At 40.8% G+C, this 17,633-nt stretch overlaps 1 protein-coding gene across 9 annotated transcripts in view; it reads left to right on the top strand.

Annotated features, from left to right (window-relative positions):
- ARID1B (AT-rich interaction domain 1B) overlaps nucleotides 1-17,633 on the top strand; it is a 497,144-nt gene that overhangs the window by 104,414 nt on the left and 375,097 nt on the right. For 7 of the 9 annotated variants that reach the window (XM_040350967.1, XM_040350966.1, XM_040350969.1 and 4 more), the window contains exon 3: nucleotides 13,244-13,381. The exons of the other annotated variants lie outside the window; for them this stretch is intronic. In XM_040350967.1, the coding sequence (XP_040206901.1) occupies nucleotides 13,244-13,381 (138 nt within the window). The remainder of the gene's footprint in view (nucleotides 1-13,243; nucleotides 13,382-17,633) is intronic. 9 annotated transcript variants of the gene reach the window in all.

The raw sequence follows: 17,633 nt of genomic DNA, 5'->3' as shown, positions 1-17,633 counted from the left end.
TGTACTAATTAGGTTTGGCTTGTAGGAATTGCTTGGCATTTAGGAAAATAAGGATTAGTCTAAGGCTTTATTCACATGGACACATTTACTCATGCAGTGTAAACGGGCTGCAGGTAGTGTATGTTCAGGATATTACATTTGTGCGCATGCGCTATTTTACGCTAATAGTGGCGCATAGCTGCATGCAGCTGCCTTCACCTATTCATGTCCATGTGGGACTATTTTCAGCTCCAGGACATTCTGGGCATCAGAAACACGCAGCATGTTTTTTGCTACATAGGTGAATGCACCCATGGCAATGAAGTTTTAAAAAAGACATATAGCCAAAGCTTTTTTGGTCATGGGAATACACTTGGTCACAGGAGTGTACAACTAAGAATCCATAATCGGTGAGTTAAAGCCTGCTGACGGCTGATGTTACTGAGAAGCTCCAGGCTCTTGAAGGATCCCGACAAGGTTCAGATCCACCCAGGTGCCTGATTAGCAGCTGACATGACCGATCAGCGTGCTACTGAGAGTCTGAGCCAGCTGCTCCCACACCCTCCCTAGCCCAGTGCTTCAGTGAGCACTGGAGGGGCTGTGCAGAGAGGGGTCACTGACAGTTGATGCTCTCTGATCAGAGCAGACCAAAAACTGAATGATTGGTTGCCATCTGATTGCTCCGTTCTCAGCCTGAGAGCCGACAACAGTAGCATTGCATCGATGTCACAGCAGGGAGGCAAGTATGTTTATTACCTTATTTTGGCCATAAGGGTAACAATACAATTATTTTCTACAGAGTTAATTTCAATCAAGGGATATTATCTTCCAGAAAACTGTTGCACTAAGCAGTTAAATCTTGGAATAAAATCCTATAAATCATGTTTAATAATATTTAAAAAATGTAATCCAGTTATTTGTGTGTTTTTAAAATAGATATAGAGTTTTTGTTTTTTTTAAGAGATTTGCCTTGATATTGGCCTTCTGTAATCCGCTTCATGCTAGCACTAATTCTGAACCAGGATTGGCAGCTTTCTAAACCAATAGGGACTCTGTTGCTTTGCAGTGGAATGCGGGGGGGGGGGGGGGGAACATGATTGGTGCTCTGCTGCTCCTGCATTGTCCAGTTACAGGCTGAGGTGGGCTCTGGACCATGTGTAATAGTAGTGTGTATGGAGGTCTAGAACCTGGTAGTGGTAAGACCTTTCCAGGTGCAGCAAAAATCATACAGTTTTTGTTTTTCAAGTATACATTTGGCGGTTTGCATTGAGATTACGTGTAATGTTTATTAACAACTAAATTGTGAATAGGAAGGTTTTTTTTACTTTTTTATTGCAGAGAAGACATGCTCTCTTCTGCAATAAAATAATTCTTACCTTCCTTCTCACCTCTTACCTTCCTTCTTGAAACCTGTTTATACTGTATGCTGAGCTATGAATGCGCCGCTCTGAATACCATACCAGCATCTGTCAGGTGCCAGGGTGAATTCACTCCCTAATGATGGAAGACCTTGTACCCGGAAGAGGCTTGGGAGAAGATGTCATATCTGGAGAAGAAGCTCATCTTGCTGTATCCCCATGGTGGAAAGAAGTATATGTTCCATTTTCAGTTTGTCTATGTTTAAACATGTTAAAAATATCAAAACTCATGAGATGACAGTTGAAACTTCAGACTGTCAAATGTTCGTTCTTGCACCGATTGGTACATAAATTGGATTGGCCCACTGCACATGTTTACGCACTGTACAGACACCCTTGAAGCTGACTTATCACTACAGAACATTAGCAACAGGCCAGAAAAATCTGATGAATTAATCGTAAGTCAAGGCAATGTCTTACACTTGAAGTGTATCCATAGCCGTGTGTTCATTAGCAGATAGGCCTGGACTGTACAATGATCATCTTAAATGTGTCTATAGATTAGAGAAATGTTGCAGGGTCTTGTTTTTTATTTCACAATCTACTAGCTTTGGTGGCATTATAATTGCTCACTTATTGAGCCATCTCTGTAGGATGACACATTTTGACTATTGACTATTTTTGTGAAAATTAAGCTTGGATGTTTTCCACTTTTAGGGAGAATGTAGTAGTCTTGTCACCTGCCCACTTGAATAAGAAGCCTTGCTCGTCTGCTGTTCTAAGTAGTTCCAAGACTACCACTACATTAAGAGCTGCTGTCTTTTCCTTGTTGTGATGCAACCATAATTGAAAAAGTCAGTGTCTTTCACCGTGAACTGCTTTAACCACTTGCTTACTGGGCACATATATCCCTTTCCTGCCCAGGTGACATTTCAGCTTTCGGCACTGTCACGCTTTAAAGGAAAATTGCGTGGTCGTGCGATGTAGCTCCCAAACAAAATTGACAAACTTTTTTCCCACAAATAGAGCTTTCTTTTGGTGGTATTTGATCACCTCTGCGGTTTTAATTTTTTGCACTATAAACAAAATTTTTTTTTGCTTTAATAAATATCCCAATAAAAAATAAAAATGTTTTTCTCAGTTTAGGCCGATATGTATTCTACATATTTTGGGCAAAATAAATCGCAATAAGCGTATAGTGATTGGTTTGCGCAAGAGTTATAGCGGCTACAAAATAGGGGATAGGATTCTGACTTTTATTCATAATTTTTTTTTTCTAGTAATGGTGGCCAATTGCGATTTTTATCAGGACTGCGATATTATGGTGGACACATCAGACACTTTTGACACATTTTTGCGACCATTCACATTTTTACAGCGAACAGTGCGATAAATATGCACTGAATACTGTATAAATGTGACTGGCAGGGAAGGGGTTAACACTAGGGAGCGAGGAAGGGGTTAAATGTGTAACCTGGGAGTGATTCTGTGTCCCTATGTATAAGGGACACAGAATGGGCGCGCGCCCCCAGTGGCCGGAGGACCCCGAGGCCGTAAAAATACGGCCTCCCGGATCTATAGAGCCACCTTGTGCCCGTCTTTTTACTATGGCCCGGGTCCCAAGAAGTTAAAGGAGTTCACTTTCATTTTTGAATATCAGAATTGTAATAGCAACGCAAACCGTTATTTTGATACAATATAAGCTTTGAAATCTCTTATTTCATGTTGTAAATGCTGCTTGTCAGCGTACCATCTTTAACCACAACTTCCTGGGTTCTCTACATGCTATGAAACTTTTACTCTGCTTTTTACCTTTCTTTCAATTTCTAAGGACTAGATATCTCATGATACCTTGCTGCTTGCAAGCAGAAAATAATTTACTGATCCTGCCTACTGCAACTCCTTCCCTCAGCACCTCTGTAGTTCATAGGGCAGGCTCTGTGAAATATGTGACACTGCAGTGCCTATTTACAAGGCATATTGAATGTGTGGGGATCTTTCCAAAGTACGTTTTACAAATGTCAAGATCATTCAGATTATTAGTTGTCTACAAATAATTGAATGTGGAAATGAATATGGTGATGGATACACTTCAAGTAAAGCTTTTTTTTTTTTTTTTTTACCAGAGCCTACAGTGTGGTGGGAACTTTATCTTGCTTGGCACCATAGACCACAAACAAGTCCAATAAAAAGCTGCCTGATTAACAAAGTACTTGTTTCCCAACGGAACCAATCACTGTTTGTCATTTTAGCAAGTCAGGTTTTAAAGCAAACCAGAACTCTAACCGGTTGATATATACAAAATATTTTTCTTTTAGCCTACTATCATTCTCAGCTTCCTATATCAGAATATCAATGTTTATATCACATCTAAGCTTGATTCAGAGCTAAATATGTATTTAGTGGTATCCTGCCAAACATTAGAGAGTTCTTTATATATCATACAGCTCCATACAGTGTGATGTCAGGCATGATCTCGTACCACTTTTACTTGTTCGAATATTATTTTTTAAGTCTGATTTATAAAGAACCTAAGTGAGATTGCCCTATAGGCAGTTCTTTGTAGTTATGGCGATATGTCTGTAAAAATATGTACAGTAGATACTTATTTCTTTTTGGCGCCTGTACATAAGAAAATAGTTTGAGGTTATAGCACTGTTTAAACAGATGATTGATTGGTGGGAGTTCTGGAAAACTCCTGAAAGTATCTCTAAAAGTGGAAAGCGATCTATAGATGACGTCATGTACAATATATACTATAAACATAATTGTATGGAATGTTCAGTAACTTTCTAAATGATTGCACAGCTCTAGACTGCCATACTCACTGATCAAAACTGTTTTCTTTTATACAGAGAAAGGTTGCCATGTAAAGAACAATGTTTCAACTTTTGGCTTCAATGTGTTTTAACTGATGAAATAGTCTTTTTAAGAAATTGCACATAAAATCGTGTTGCTCATGCTTGCAGATATGAAAATGTTCTGATATCTTTTTTCCATTTCATAATTTATGATGTCATAGCTTAGCTTTAGGGTAGGTTTAGGGGCTGCCTGAGCACCATCTGCATTGAATTGTGCTCACCACAGCAGGACAAGCCATGTGTGCTTGGCTACACAATGCATCTCAATGGATTGTCCTTTTGAGATCATTTGTTTGCAGTATACTGAGCAAAACTCACAAGTATTTCAACCCAATGCATGCAGGATAAGTCAGGCAAACCCTACACTTGGTGTCCAGATACTTGTTATGTCTTTTTCTTTTTCTCCATTATTGTTGCTTTGTATCCACACTTCGTGAAACTACTTGGAAAGCCTATGATGTTACGAACTACTTGTACCAGAATATCCGTGTTTCCTTTTTCCCCTCCCTATGCTTACCTTTCCAGAACCTTGGGGTTTCCTCTTTTCTACTACAGTAAGCATCTTCGTAGCCATAGGTAGCATATTATGTCCAAAGAGAAATAACATGGTTATACTAGTCTCCTCACTTCACAAGAGACCAATGTAAATATACTTGCCGATGGTTAAAAATATTACACTCCACTTACTTTAGATGGTGGAATTCTTATTGGATTGATCTGTGTGAATATGATGGCTAGATATAGATAAACCAAGCACATTTTGATACTTCAAGCCCACTGCTGATTTATGTATTCTGACTGCAGGGAAGTGTCACTGCTGTCAAAATACAATGGGTCCAAATGGGGGTATGGATTCCCCCAGCCATACATTCGATCAACCTGTTGGTTGAACCAAAAATCTGACCCATCTATGGCCAGCTTAAGGCTGTCAAATGTTTATTATCTTTGTACTCCATTGAGGTGCTCTCCCTTTACTTCCTGGGTGAACAATGAGAGTGCAGGTGTCACATGAAAAGAACGATTTTGGAGGTAATGGACTTGATCAATTCTTCAGCTCTACCTTAATATACTAAATAAATGTACATTTATGGTCGTCTCTGTCCCCATCAGATATCTTATTACTTACAAGGTCTCACATGGACAGAAAAGCGGACAGAGCAATTAAAGTAAGTTCTAACCCATGCTTATTAGAGGTTAGGAATTAAACCAACACTGCTGTTTTGTCATGTTGGCATACATAAGGTAGATACGAGCACAGAAATATGTGGGTTGCCCTTGCTTACTTGTTTATAAGCATGTAGACTTCACAGTCCCCTTGGAACAAGAATGGAGGATGGCACATGAGACTTTTCAGCCTTCACTGACTGGTCCAGTTTGGAGAAGCACTGGGATGTAAGGGGTTGCATTTGGATTGTCAGGTGTGAAGTTTTCACCTAGGTTTAACAAGTTGGCAAAGCAACTTTCATATTTTCAAAACAAGTTATGAGATCTTTACCTAATTTTGGGCAGCTGCTGAGAAAATTGTGGGTAGCTTTAGGCTACAGACCTGGTGCCAGGGAGCATTATTATTCACCCTCCTGAGGTTTTTCTCCACTGGTTCATTATTTGTCCAAGGTAATAAAGCTATTGATTGTTTGCTGTGTACATAGACATGCTTATCGGATATAGTCTTTCCTGTGAAAGGCCATTCAGCTTTAAAATTGCTTTTTGATGTCTGTCTGGTATATTTTAGATTAGGGTCATCTGCCTGCAAGGTAAGAAACTTACAAAATCAGCCATCAAATCAAAGAGCGAACATATACTAGTGGAAATTTAACGGTGGGTGATTGCTCAAAAAATTTGAAAATGCACACATACATTATGAAAAAATACTTTATTTACACATGGTTGTTAGACAAATAATTTGTGATTAAAAAATAAGTTGCATCATTGGTTAAATCGCGACGCCAAGGTCTACACCATATACAAAGCACAGTATATTATCACAGAAAACATCTCTCAGAAACCCTCCACGGCAACATAATGTAATGAAGATCAAGAGGGACCAACATAAATTTCCAGGGAACCCCCCCCCCCCCCCCAAATTAAGAGTATGCATGCACAGTGGCAAAAAGGATATAGTGTGGACTGGTTTCTTAACTTGTTTCGATTAAATGCTTCTTTAACCACTTCAGCCCCAGAAGGATTTACCCCCTTCCTGACCAAGCCCCTTTTTGCGATTCGGCACTGACAATTGCGTGGTCGTGCGACGCTATACCCAAACAAAATTGTCCTTTTTTCCCCCACAAATAGAGAATTATTTTGGTTGTATTTGAACACATCTGCGTTTTGTATTTCTTTGCACTATAAACAAAAATTTTGAAAAAAAAGCAATAATTATACATTTTTTCTATAATAAATATTCTTAGAAAAAAACAAACGAATTTCTTCCTCAGTTTAGACCAATATGTATTCTTCTAAATATTTTTGGTAAAAAAAAAAATGCAATAAGCTTATATTGGTTTGCGCAAAAGTTATAGCGTCTACAAAATAGGGGATAGATTTATTACATTTTTATTATGATTTTTTTAAATTAGTAATTGCGGCAATCTGCGTTTTTTTATCATGACTGCAACATTGTGGCAGACAGTTCGGACACTTTTGACACATTTTTGGGACCATTGTCATTTCTAGAGCGATCGGTGCTATAAAAATGTCACTGGCAGGGAAGGGGTTAACACTAGGGGGCGATTAGGAGGTTAACACTGTGTGTTCCCTCACTGTGTTCTAACTGTGTGGGGATGGGCCTAACTAGGAGAGATGACAGATCGCTGTTTCTACTTTGTAGAAACACACGATCTGTCTCCTTTCCTCTGACAGCAAAGGGATTTGTGTGTAAACATGCTGGCTCTCGATCACGTGTGGCTGGCTCTCGATCACGTGTGGCCGGCGGTGATCATGCCTGCTGGCCACGCGCATTGGGTCCCCTGTGGTGCAGCAGGCGTGCCCTCAAGAGGCTCTTAAAGGGCCGACGTATGGGTATGTGATTTTGCACACCCGTACCTAAGTAAATCAGTGTGAGTCGGTTGGCAAGTGGTTAAGAGAGGGTTCTATAACAGAGCTGTAAAGAACTAATAAATCTTATCCAAGCAATTGGACCAATATTGAATTATATATATAATTATTGGAACGCCTGCCTTTGCAAGCACAGAAGCGTTGAAGCTGTTTATAGCTGCAAAGGGTGGGTCAACTCAATATTGAACCCTACAGACTTGGACTGGGATGCCATTAAAGGTCATGTGCATAGAATTGTGTGTGTGTGTAATATATATATACACACACACACAAATTCAGGTAGGGGCACGCATAGTTACGGCGGCGCAGCGTATCGTATTTACGGCGCCGCACAAAGCACTTGCTCCGTAAGTTGCGGCGGCGTAGCGTAAATGGGGCCGGCGTAAGCGCACGTAATTCAAATGTGGAAGGGGGCGTGTTTTATGTTGATGTGTGATGACCTGACGTGATTGACGTTTTTTACGAACGGCGCATGCGACGTCCGTGTACATATCCCAGTGTGCATTGCTCCCAAGTACGCCGCAACGACGTATTGGTTTCGACGTGAACGTAAATTACGTCCAGCCCTATTCGCGAAGGACTTACGCAAACGACGTAGAAAATTCAAAAATCGAAGCGGGAACGACGTCCATACTTAACATTGCGTGCGCCTCATAGAAGCAGGAGCAACGTTACGCCGAAAAAGCCTTACGCAAACGACGTAAAAAACTACCGCCGGGCGCACGTACGTTTGTGAATTGGCGTAACTAGGTAATTTGCATACTCTACGCCGAAAACAACGGAAGCGCCCCTAGTGTAAAAATGCAGACAATTATACGCCGCCGCATTTAAGTTACGTCAGCGGAGGAAGCCTATTTTTTCAACGTATCTGCCTTGGAGAATCGGCGTAAAGATACGCCGGTGCAGATTTGAATTTACGGCGGCGTATCTGGAGATACGCGGCCGTATCTTCTTGCTGAATCTAGCCCTATGCGTTTAGGGTAGAGCTCCAGTTTATCTTAATGGGCCCCTAACATCCACACAGTAAACAATGAACCACAAGGCATACCTCTAAAACACAGCGCAGAAAGAGATGGGAAATCTTCCAGTTAAAACTTTGAGAAGATATCCTGTTTTAGGAGATATTTTCTCTTCATACTTGTTATCTCTAATGGACAACTATAAAATAAAGTTGGCTTTAGATCAACTAGAAACTAATATAATAAGCACTTATGTGTTTTATTGTGATGCTGACAGAAGTAACCCAAGAAAGCCAAATGCTTGTTGCTTCATATTTTCAGTATAATATATCCGATCTGGAGATCCCGTACAAATGTAGGTACATGTAATGAGAATGTATGACTGCTTCCGTGTATGTATATATCCACAAGCTATAGATGGAAGTATATTTATAAAGGGCTGCAAATTTCCTTTGGGTCTAAAGAGTACTTAATGTCCTTTTTATTGTCTGAGTTTACTATGTTTGTTCTAATAAATACAATTTTTCACTCGTGGTGCTAAAAAAAAAGGCACAAAAAACAAACTTATTCAGGCATTTTTGAAAATATGTTTAATGTTCTGTCAAAGTATTACAGTCTATTTAACACTGGTTTAAGTGTTATCCTAACTGCCTAAAATAATACCACAGAGTTGCTACTGAAATATGATATATCAAAACCAAACATATGGGCATAAGGCAGTGAATAGTGAGTTTCTCAAGCATATGGGTGTTCTTGCATAAATAAAATGTCTGGCTTTAATGGCAACAGACATTCATTAAAACCTAATAATCTATGGGAAAGCACACACAAACTGAAGTTCCTGCATAAATTTGAAAGTTATTAGGATTCATAAATGTCTGAATGTTGAAATGTTTACTCTAGACTTGACCTCAGAAGCAAGATTTTGTGGGTAGATAACTGTGCCCTTTCAAACACGTGCATGTTATGGGCTGTATCGAAAAGGGTTCAAGGCAACTAAAATACACATTCACTTCTGTATAGGTTTAGATGTGTTTCCAAGCAGCAACTGTAAATTAAATGTATTAATAATATAATTAAAAATGATTAAAAAGGGCCAAGGTATTAGAAATAATACCTATGGTATTTTTGTCACCAATTCAGAGGCCAACACATTTGTTCATAACTCATGGGGTGTACCGAACCCAACTAAAACTATTCCAATGGCATTGGAGGGGTACCCCCAATTACTTTTAGATGTCAGGGTGCCCTAGCTAAACTATATACATTAGCTAACAGAAGCCAATTGTAAATTCTATTTATAAAATGTGTAGGATAGCAATCACTCTAGAACCTATAATTTGTATTTTGGGGGCAATAGATGAGGCACCCCCCCCCCCCAGAAATATTGGCACCAATATCAAGAAATGGACACCTCTTATCCCCTTTCCTTTGAAGAATGGCATAATCAAATATATGCTACTCCAGAGAGAAGCTAATTTTCTAACATAAACGTTGGCCAAATAAATGTAATAAATTATGAGGGCTCCGGTTGCCTACACCTGGCTTAGGTCCTCAGGTGCTTATTACACAGCACTTACTTGAAGGTAACAAAGGTGGTAATCTCGTGATGACCAAAGGAATACAGAAGGCAAAAGTGACTTAATAACTGGGAATTTATTAACTTATATACACATGTTATTCTAAGCTTTATTACATTTTTGGGGAAAAAAATCAAAGCTGTCACTTACAAACTGGGGATCTGGTAGCAGATTGGGTTAGCGAAGGAGCATGGCAAAGGTATAAATTTACTAGTTGCTTTTGGTTCCCTTCTATAAAACAAATTTAGTTTGGGCAAAAGTAAATGTTCACTCTGCAGTGTATATATAGCATCTTGTGTAGTCTACCTGTCCACATAGTGCTGAGTCTGTGACCACTCCCTTGATCATTCCATAAACCCAAACCACTTCTGCCTGTAGGTGGGCCTGTATGTAGGGTTCTGATAAAGTAACTTCACTGCCAGCTTATTTCTATAAAGCTCAGTCTATAAAGACCCCCATGATCATTTTGTATAGTGCAGTAAGCTTTGCTTGACTTTTGTACAACTATCATCCAGACTTTGAATTTTGTTTCTTCCCTGTTGTCTGGGATTTCTGAAGATAAATTGGGGAGCCCAAGAGGTAAATGGAACAAATATCTTTCTAATATATCAAATAAGATGGATCTATAAAATTGGGTGATACACAATGGAGCCGCTTATTGGATTTAAGTGGATTGTGATGTGTGATGTGGGATTGTGCAGTTTTCCAGTATGTGGCAGTTTGTTTGCTGGCAAAGATGACCAGATAGGAAGTGAGGATGCACTTCACCAGCTGGAACAGACGACAATAAAAACTTAATACATGTCATATCCTCCTCCTCAAAAAAAAAAAAATGGAATTCCACTTTAAAGCGGATGTCCGCTGAAAAAAATATATTAGGACACTTACCTGTCCTGGAGTCCAGCGCCGTCCGCAGCAGAGGAAGAGCGATTGCTCGTCACTCTGCTGCTCCCCCAGCCACCCTCGGTGAGGGAACCAGGAAGTGAAGCACTCCAGCTTCACTGCCGGTTCCCTATGGCGCATGTGCGAGTGGCACTACGCCAGCCGATTGGCTCCTGCTCTGTACTGGGAGCCGAGTGTTCCCAGAACACAACGGGGGGACGGGAGGTGGTGTCATTCCCGCCGTCTGCCCGAGACTGTGTGGCCGGAAGTGGGTGCAAATACCTGTCTTTAGACAGGTATCTGCACCTCCCCCCCCCCTCAAAGGTGTCAAATGTGACACCGGAGGGAGGGGAGGGTTCCGATCAGCGGGAGTTCCACTTTAGGGTGGAGCTCTGCTTTAAGCATTTGATTTTGTAAAGGAATAAGCTAAATTTGGCAATTGGTACAAACGAAGATTATTCTTTGTGCTGTTTAAAAGTTTCACATGAAATGAAGTGATCCATAGCATTAACTATACCTTTGTACATGATTACATAAAGGGTACGGCAGCAAGAAAATAATCATTGATTGCATATATACCATTTGTTTTAAACAATTTTTCTGTAATTCAGCTTGTTGTTTAATTAATTTTCTTATTATTTTATGTTTCATTTGTACTCACATTAGTCCTTCATAGTTTGCATGACTGCATAGAAACATGTTGTGTTAATTAAATTTTAGTGCTTTATGGCTTTGGGCTGTCCCGTGTGATATTGAGAGCACAGTTATTCATCCGAGGCTATATCCTAGAGAGAATCAATGCTTTCTTGCTTCACAAGCAATGTTACATATTTATGGAGTTTCTTGCATTACAAAGAATATTTTTGGGACATAACTTTTTAACATTCCATTTCTGTTCAATGATTCCTTTGAGGAAATATTCCTTTGTACTAATTGGTTAAAAGCTTGAATACAACATGACTCGAGTGTTCAGATTCAGTGCTTGTCAATCTGCTGTGAATCCGTTCGCCCACGTGACATCGACCCAATTATATATGCTTTTTGGAATTTTAAGAAACATGGAAAAGTCAGAGGCAGATTTAGTTTATAAAATGAAATGTATTTCATTTATTATGGGTCACGAACCATATGAAGTCTGATTTTATCCCTGCCATTAATACCAGCTACTATTTTTTTTTTTTTTTTTTTTTAATCCCCCTTCAAGTGGGGGGAACATATCCCCTTCAAGTGAGGAAAGTATACACATATAGTTGTCCCCATTGGAAGATTTCTTCTCTGATGCTAACTCAAAGCTTGGGATTTTCTCCTACTTTTATTGAACATTGGGACAATTAGAGGCATATTTTAGGCTCAGCGTTTAGAGACAGGGAAAAAAAATGGTTCTTGTTTGCATTTCTGATGCAACTCTCCTAAACTGTGTACAAACACTGTATATGAGCGTTTTCTTTCTGCCAAGGGAAATTGGCTCTTTTTTTCTTTTAAAGCCCAGTGTGCATGGAGTTCAAGGCAAATATAGAAGGTGGATCTCCCATACTGTGACTCAGACCTCAATAAAACCCAGAGAGGTCTTCTAATCCCCTTTTAAATCTACCAAACAAAAAAGTTCTGGCTTTAGATTTACTCAGAGCAGCTAAAATTATGTGTATGGCCAAAGCCTAGTGAGTTTCTGGTGGTGCGGGTATCAATAATGGGTCAGCTCAGCGGTTGTTCTGAGTACAGGCATAGTCTGTAGATGAGTCAATTATGTTATCAGGTAGGAGGGATTTGCAGGTAGTAGTAGTAATCTTTTGGTGAAAGTTATTGGGTGTCGGGAGACTGAGGTGCAGTGGGGTGTCACGGTATGTCCACATGTGATCTCAGTCTCCATGTTGCATCAGTCCAGATGAAATTGAGTTTTAAGGTGTAAGATAGGGACCTGTGTCAATAATTTTTTTTTTTTTTTTTTTTTTTTTTATATATTTTTTTTTAACTGCAAGGCCTCATGCACTCTGGATGTTTTTTCAGCTGCTGTTTTGGCTTCAGACATTTTGTTCTGGAGCCACCAAACTCCCTATCATGTTGTGCTTCATATCCATGCACACAGGCTTTTATCAGCGTTTTTTTGGCAGGGACATCTAGCTGGGAAAAAAAAAACTGAACTAGTGTGTTTGAAGAGTTGTTTAGCTGGAAAAATGCTTGAACGCTAAAAAAACTCTGCTATTCTGCATAGTGTTTTTGAGCCATAAGCTTTTATGGCGGTATAGTTTTGCAAAAAAAAATGCGGGAAAACTCACGTTGCCGTGGCCCTCTACAGCTAAAGCTGCTGCCATGTTTATAATGTCCCAAGTGCATGAGGCCTAACTTTTTTAACCCCCAGACCTTTAGAATTGCAGGTTACACAATTGCTGCTACATGCACAAAGTGCTGTGGAAAGCATTTGGACACTTACAACACCAGATGAAAAAAACTCCAACGTGGCTGATATCTGTAGTAACCTATAGTTGGATATTGTGGTTGGAAACATCTTCAAGACCTGATAATGGATTCAGCCCACCCCACTGACTCCTCTATACTTTGCTTGTCTCTTACAGATGCCACCTCAGTATGGTCAGCAAGGCTACTGCCAACAAGGCCAACAGCCATATTACAGCCAACAGTCGCAGCCTCATTATTCGCAGCCACAGGGTCAGTACCTGTCACAAGCTCAACAGCGGTATCAAGCCCAGCAGGTAAGCCCAGATAGCCACCGCTTTAACTACAAGGTTTTATAAGAGTGAGAAAAAAAGAACATTAACCTAAGTATATTTCTTGGGTGTGTGTTTTGGCATGGTATAAGGATACAGGGCTGGCTTGAAAGTGATGCTAAAGGATTTTAAAAGAAAATAACAAACCTGTTTTACTTACCTGCTCTGTGCAATGGTTTTGCACAGGGCAGCCCCAGTCTTCCTTTTTTCAGGTGCCCAGCCGGCGTTGTGGGCTCCTCCCCCCTGCTGAGTGCCCCCATAGCAAGCTGCTTGCTATTGGGGCACTTGTGCTGGCTCACGCCCAAGCCCCACTCTGTGTGCCCATGGGCACACAGAATGGGGGATCATCCTCGCCTCCTCGTCTCTCCTCAATAGTTGTGATTGACAGCCAATGGCCTCTGCTGCTATGTCTGAGCAAATGAGGAGGGAGAGAACAGCTGCTCTTGTGCACATTGCTGGATCTAGATCAAGCTCAGGTAAGTATTATGGGGGGCTTGGGGAGACTGCACACAGAAGGTTTTTTAGCGTCATGCATAGAATGCATGCAGGTAAAAAACCTTCAGTGTTTTAGGGCCTCTTTAAAGCCAGTTACACAGCTATTGAGTCAGATAGACACTGCGCTGCTTCTATTTGTATAGTCTTGCCTCCGCTTTCCTGTTAAAGAAGTTGTGTAGCGTGTCTAAATATGACTGTCTATTCATCAGAGTTAGACCCAGAGCTCTCAGTGATCAGCACCAGTAACTGGTGTCTGCACCTCAACCATGTGAGGACACTTGTGATGAGGGGTATGGCTGTTGCTCAGCTATGCCAGTACAGAGCACTGGAGAGATAAAAAGGAAGCAACACTTTTACTGAAAGAGAAAGGTATAGTAAACCTTTTCTAAGCCTGGATCAGTCTCAGACTTTCATATATTTGGGTTCAGTTGTGTGATTTTTTATTACGACGCTTCACTATACACTACCTTTTGTCATAGGAGTTGCATTAAGACTCTATGTGTTGGAAAATAAAACGACTACATAATAACACGTAGGTGTATACAGTAGTCATAAAGCAGTGAATGAGACTTTCACCAAACATTTACTATTAGGAGTGTCTTCCTGGTGCATGTATTTGAATTAGTGATTTATTCTTCTGCAATGATTGTTTATGGAATGTCATTCACTGCCCTATACAATGATCAGCCATAACTTTATGACCACCCACCTACTGTATTATTGAGTAGGTCCCAGTTATGCTGCCAGAACAGCCACTTTTGACACCAAACCAGCCCTGACCCATTGAGGAAGGATGCCACTAGACCACAGGGTGACTTAGACATGGGATGTGCCTGGGGAGCTGAAACAATGGTTTCTCAACCTCCCCAGGGGATTCTGGGTTCCACGGGCCCCCTGCCCAAAGTGACTCCTGTCAGATGCCACTAGACCACTGAAGGTTTGCTGTGGTATCTGGTACGAAGCCATGAGTAGCAGATCATTTAAGTCCTGTAAGTTATGAAGTGGGGCCTCCATGAATCAAACTTATTTTTCCAGCACATCCCACGGATGCTGGGTTGGTTTAAGAATTTGGAGGCCAAGTCGATATCTCAAACGCATTATTGTGTTCCTCAAATGATTCTTTTTTTTTTTTTTTTTTTTTCCTGCTTTCAACACATCAACTTCAGGGACAACAGGTTTACTTGCTGTCTGATATATCCCAATGACTTTCAGATGCCATTGTACCCAGGTTCACACTGACAGTGGGAATGAAATTGTGCTCAGTTTAGCTTCATTCCTGTATGTCAGTCCCAACTTCGGGAGGCGATTTCAGAGACATCTTTGCGGGTTGCTGCACAAATGTCTATAAAAATCGCACCCAAAGTCGCAAAGGTGGAACAAACTACATTTGGGAATCAGTGCAGTGCCGCAAATGTGGCGTTGCACTGATTCAGACAGTGCCATTTCCGGCAATTGCCGCTAATTTGGCATGAGATTTGACATGTCAAATCGCTCCAATGCGAACCTAGGCTAAAACTAGATAATCCGTTTTATTAACTTAACCTGTCAGTGGTCATATTGTGACTGATCGGTGTAAATGTGCAAAGTCCTAATAAATGTACCTATCACATTCAAAGGCTTTTACAATGGTGGAGTGGTTTTGAAATTAAGGTACTTTGAGATGGATGAAATGGGAGATGCAAAAAAATGAATCCCACATCCTTCTTGTAAGTTGTCAAGAGGGCAGCCTAGAACATGACTAAACCGTGTACAGCACATTGAGTAAGGTAGGCCATAGATGATGCAGTAATTGCATAGGGCTGCAAGAAAGAAAGTTGCTTGATTCTCCCATCAACACAGTCACAGTCCCACGGAGCTATTGTGTTCTCCTGGTGGGGGGCACAGGGAGCCGTGTCTGCTGGAAGAGCAGAGTGATTATTTCTAGCGGCTCTAGCAATAATCACATGTAAAAATCCAACATGCTGGTTGTATACAAGTCTATAGTCCATGGCAATAATCAAGATTTGAACCATCTATGGGCAGGCTGACTGTACCCTCGTCAATGGCTCATGTGCTCAAGTTGATGGTCAATGCCTCAGGGCAGAAAAAGACTTTAACTGTGATAGCTATAGGACTCCTTGCTCATAAATCACCAATGAAATACATACATATCTTCTGTCATAACATTCACAATTCTTAGAGAAGAAATTGACTTTTTAGCTCCCTAAAGCTTAGACAAGTCATTGTAACCTAGATGCCAAGGCCAAATTATGTATGTGTTACTATGTATCAGCTAATTTGTCAACAAATTTGTCTACCTAATAAATTTTTTCATTTTCTTAAGACACAAAGATTTTTTTATTTGGTACACTGGATTAAGAAATATAAAAAAAAGGGGTAAATTTGTATTTTTTTCCTTTGCTCATTTAAGGAAACGGCTTTTCTTTAGATCACCACTAGCTGGGCATATCGCCACTGGCAAGAGTTAGGCTGCTTTCACACTGAGGCGTGCAGCCGCAGTGACGGTATAGCCGCGCTATTTGTAGCGCGGCTATACCGTCGTATTTACCGCAATATTCGGGCGCTAGCGGTGAGGTTTTAACCCCCGCTAGCGGCCGAAAAAGGGTTAATACCGCCCGCAACGTTGCGGGCGGTATTACCGCGCTTTCCCATTGATTTTAATGGGAAGGCGCGGTATAGAAGCGGTGAACAACACCGCTCCTATATCGCGGTAAAGATGCGGCTAGCAGGACTTTTGGTGCACTCCTGCTAGCGCACCGCTTCAATGTGAAAGCCTTCGGGCTTTCACATTGAACACTACAGGGCATGAATTTTCATGCGGTATAGCAGCGCTATTTTTAGCGCTGTACCTCATGAAAAACGCCCCAGTGTGCAACGGGCCTTAGTGATGATCTAAAGCAGAGGTAAATGCAAATAAAATAATTTTACGCCAACATAAAAAAAATTCCCCTTTTTTAACATTATTTTAAATACAACAATTTTTTTTAGATAATTTTTTTGTAAACAAAGCCTTTTATGATCACCTAATTGAATCTCATGGTAATCACATCATCAGGAAACATCCTAAGGGCTCTCTCACACAGGCGATCCGCCTGGCAGACTCCGCTTTGCTCAGCAGGGGGGATCGATCCATTGATCCCTGCTGAGCAGGCGGTTGACAGGTCCGTCTCTGGTCAATGTGTTGAGATGGACCTGTCAGAGCCCTGCTCTCCTCTATAGGGAGATCGGATGAAAACGGGACCACCTGTCATTGAATCCCATTCGATCTGCCAGATGGATGGAAAATAGGGTCTCCATCCATTTGGATTTCAGACATGATCGGATCAGACAGCAATGGGTATCAGTGGACTTGTCACCGATGACATCCACCGCTCCATAGGCCCAAATGGAGTGCTCGATCAGGTCCGCCTAAAAAAACCGTCAGGCGGATCTGATCGGAAAGCCTGTGTGAAAGGGGCCTAATCGTTAATGGGAGATCTCCGACTCTTAGTGATGAACTGTCAGAGCTAGGAGCATGCACAGGTGCATTCTCCTAGTTTTAAAATGGTCTATAGATACATTTTTCCTTAGCAATAGACACCAAGTTTGACGACAAGAAATCGAAATTTGGAAAGATGGTGAGGCACTCAAGACTTTCATGGTACAACCGAGCTTGCATCACTAAATTATTGTTTTAATTTTTTTGTTTATTACACTATTTGTGTTTAAAACATAATTTAACATATTTGTCAGTAACAATTGA

Source organism: Rana temporaria, chromosome 4 (assembly GCF_905171775.1).
Source record: "Rana temporaria chromosome 4, aRanTem1.1, whole genome shotgun sequence".
NCBI classification, from domain to species: Eukaryota; Metazoa; Chordata; class Amphibia; order Anura; family Ranidae; genus Rana; species Rana temporaria.
Note: the sequence above shows the minus strand (reverse complement) of the source record. Positions and strands in the feature narration are given on the sequence as shown.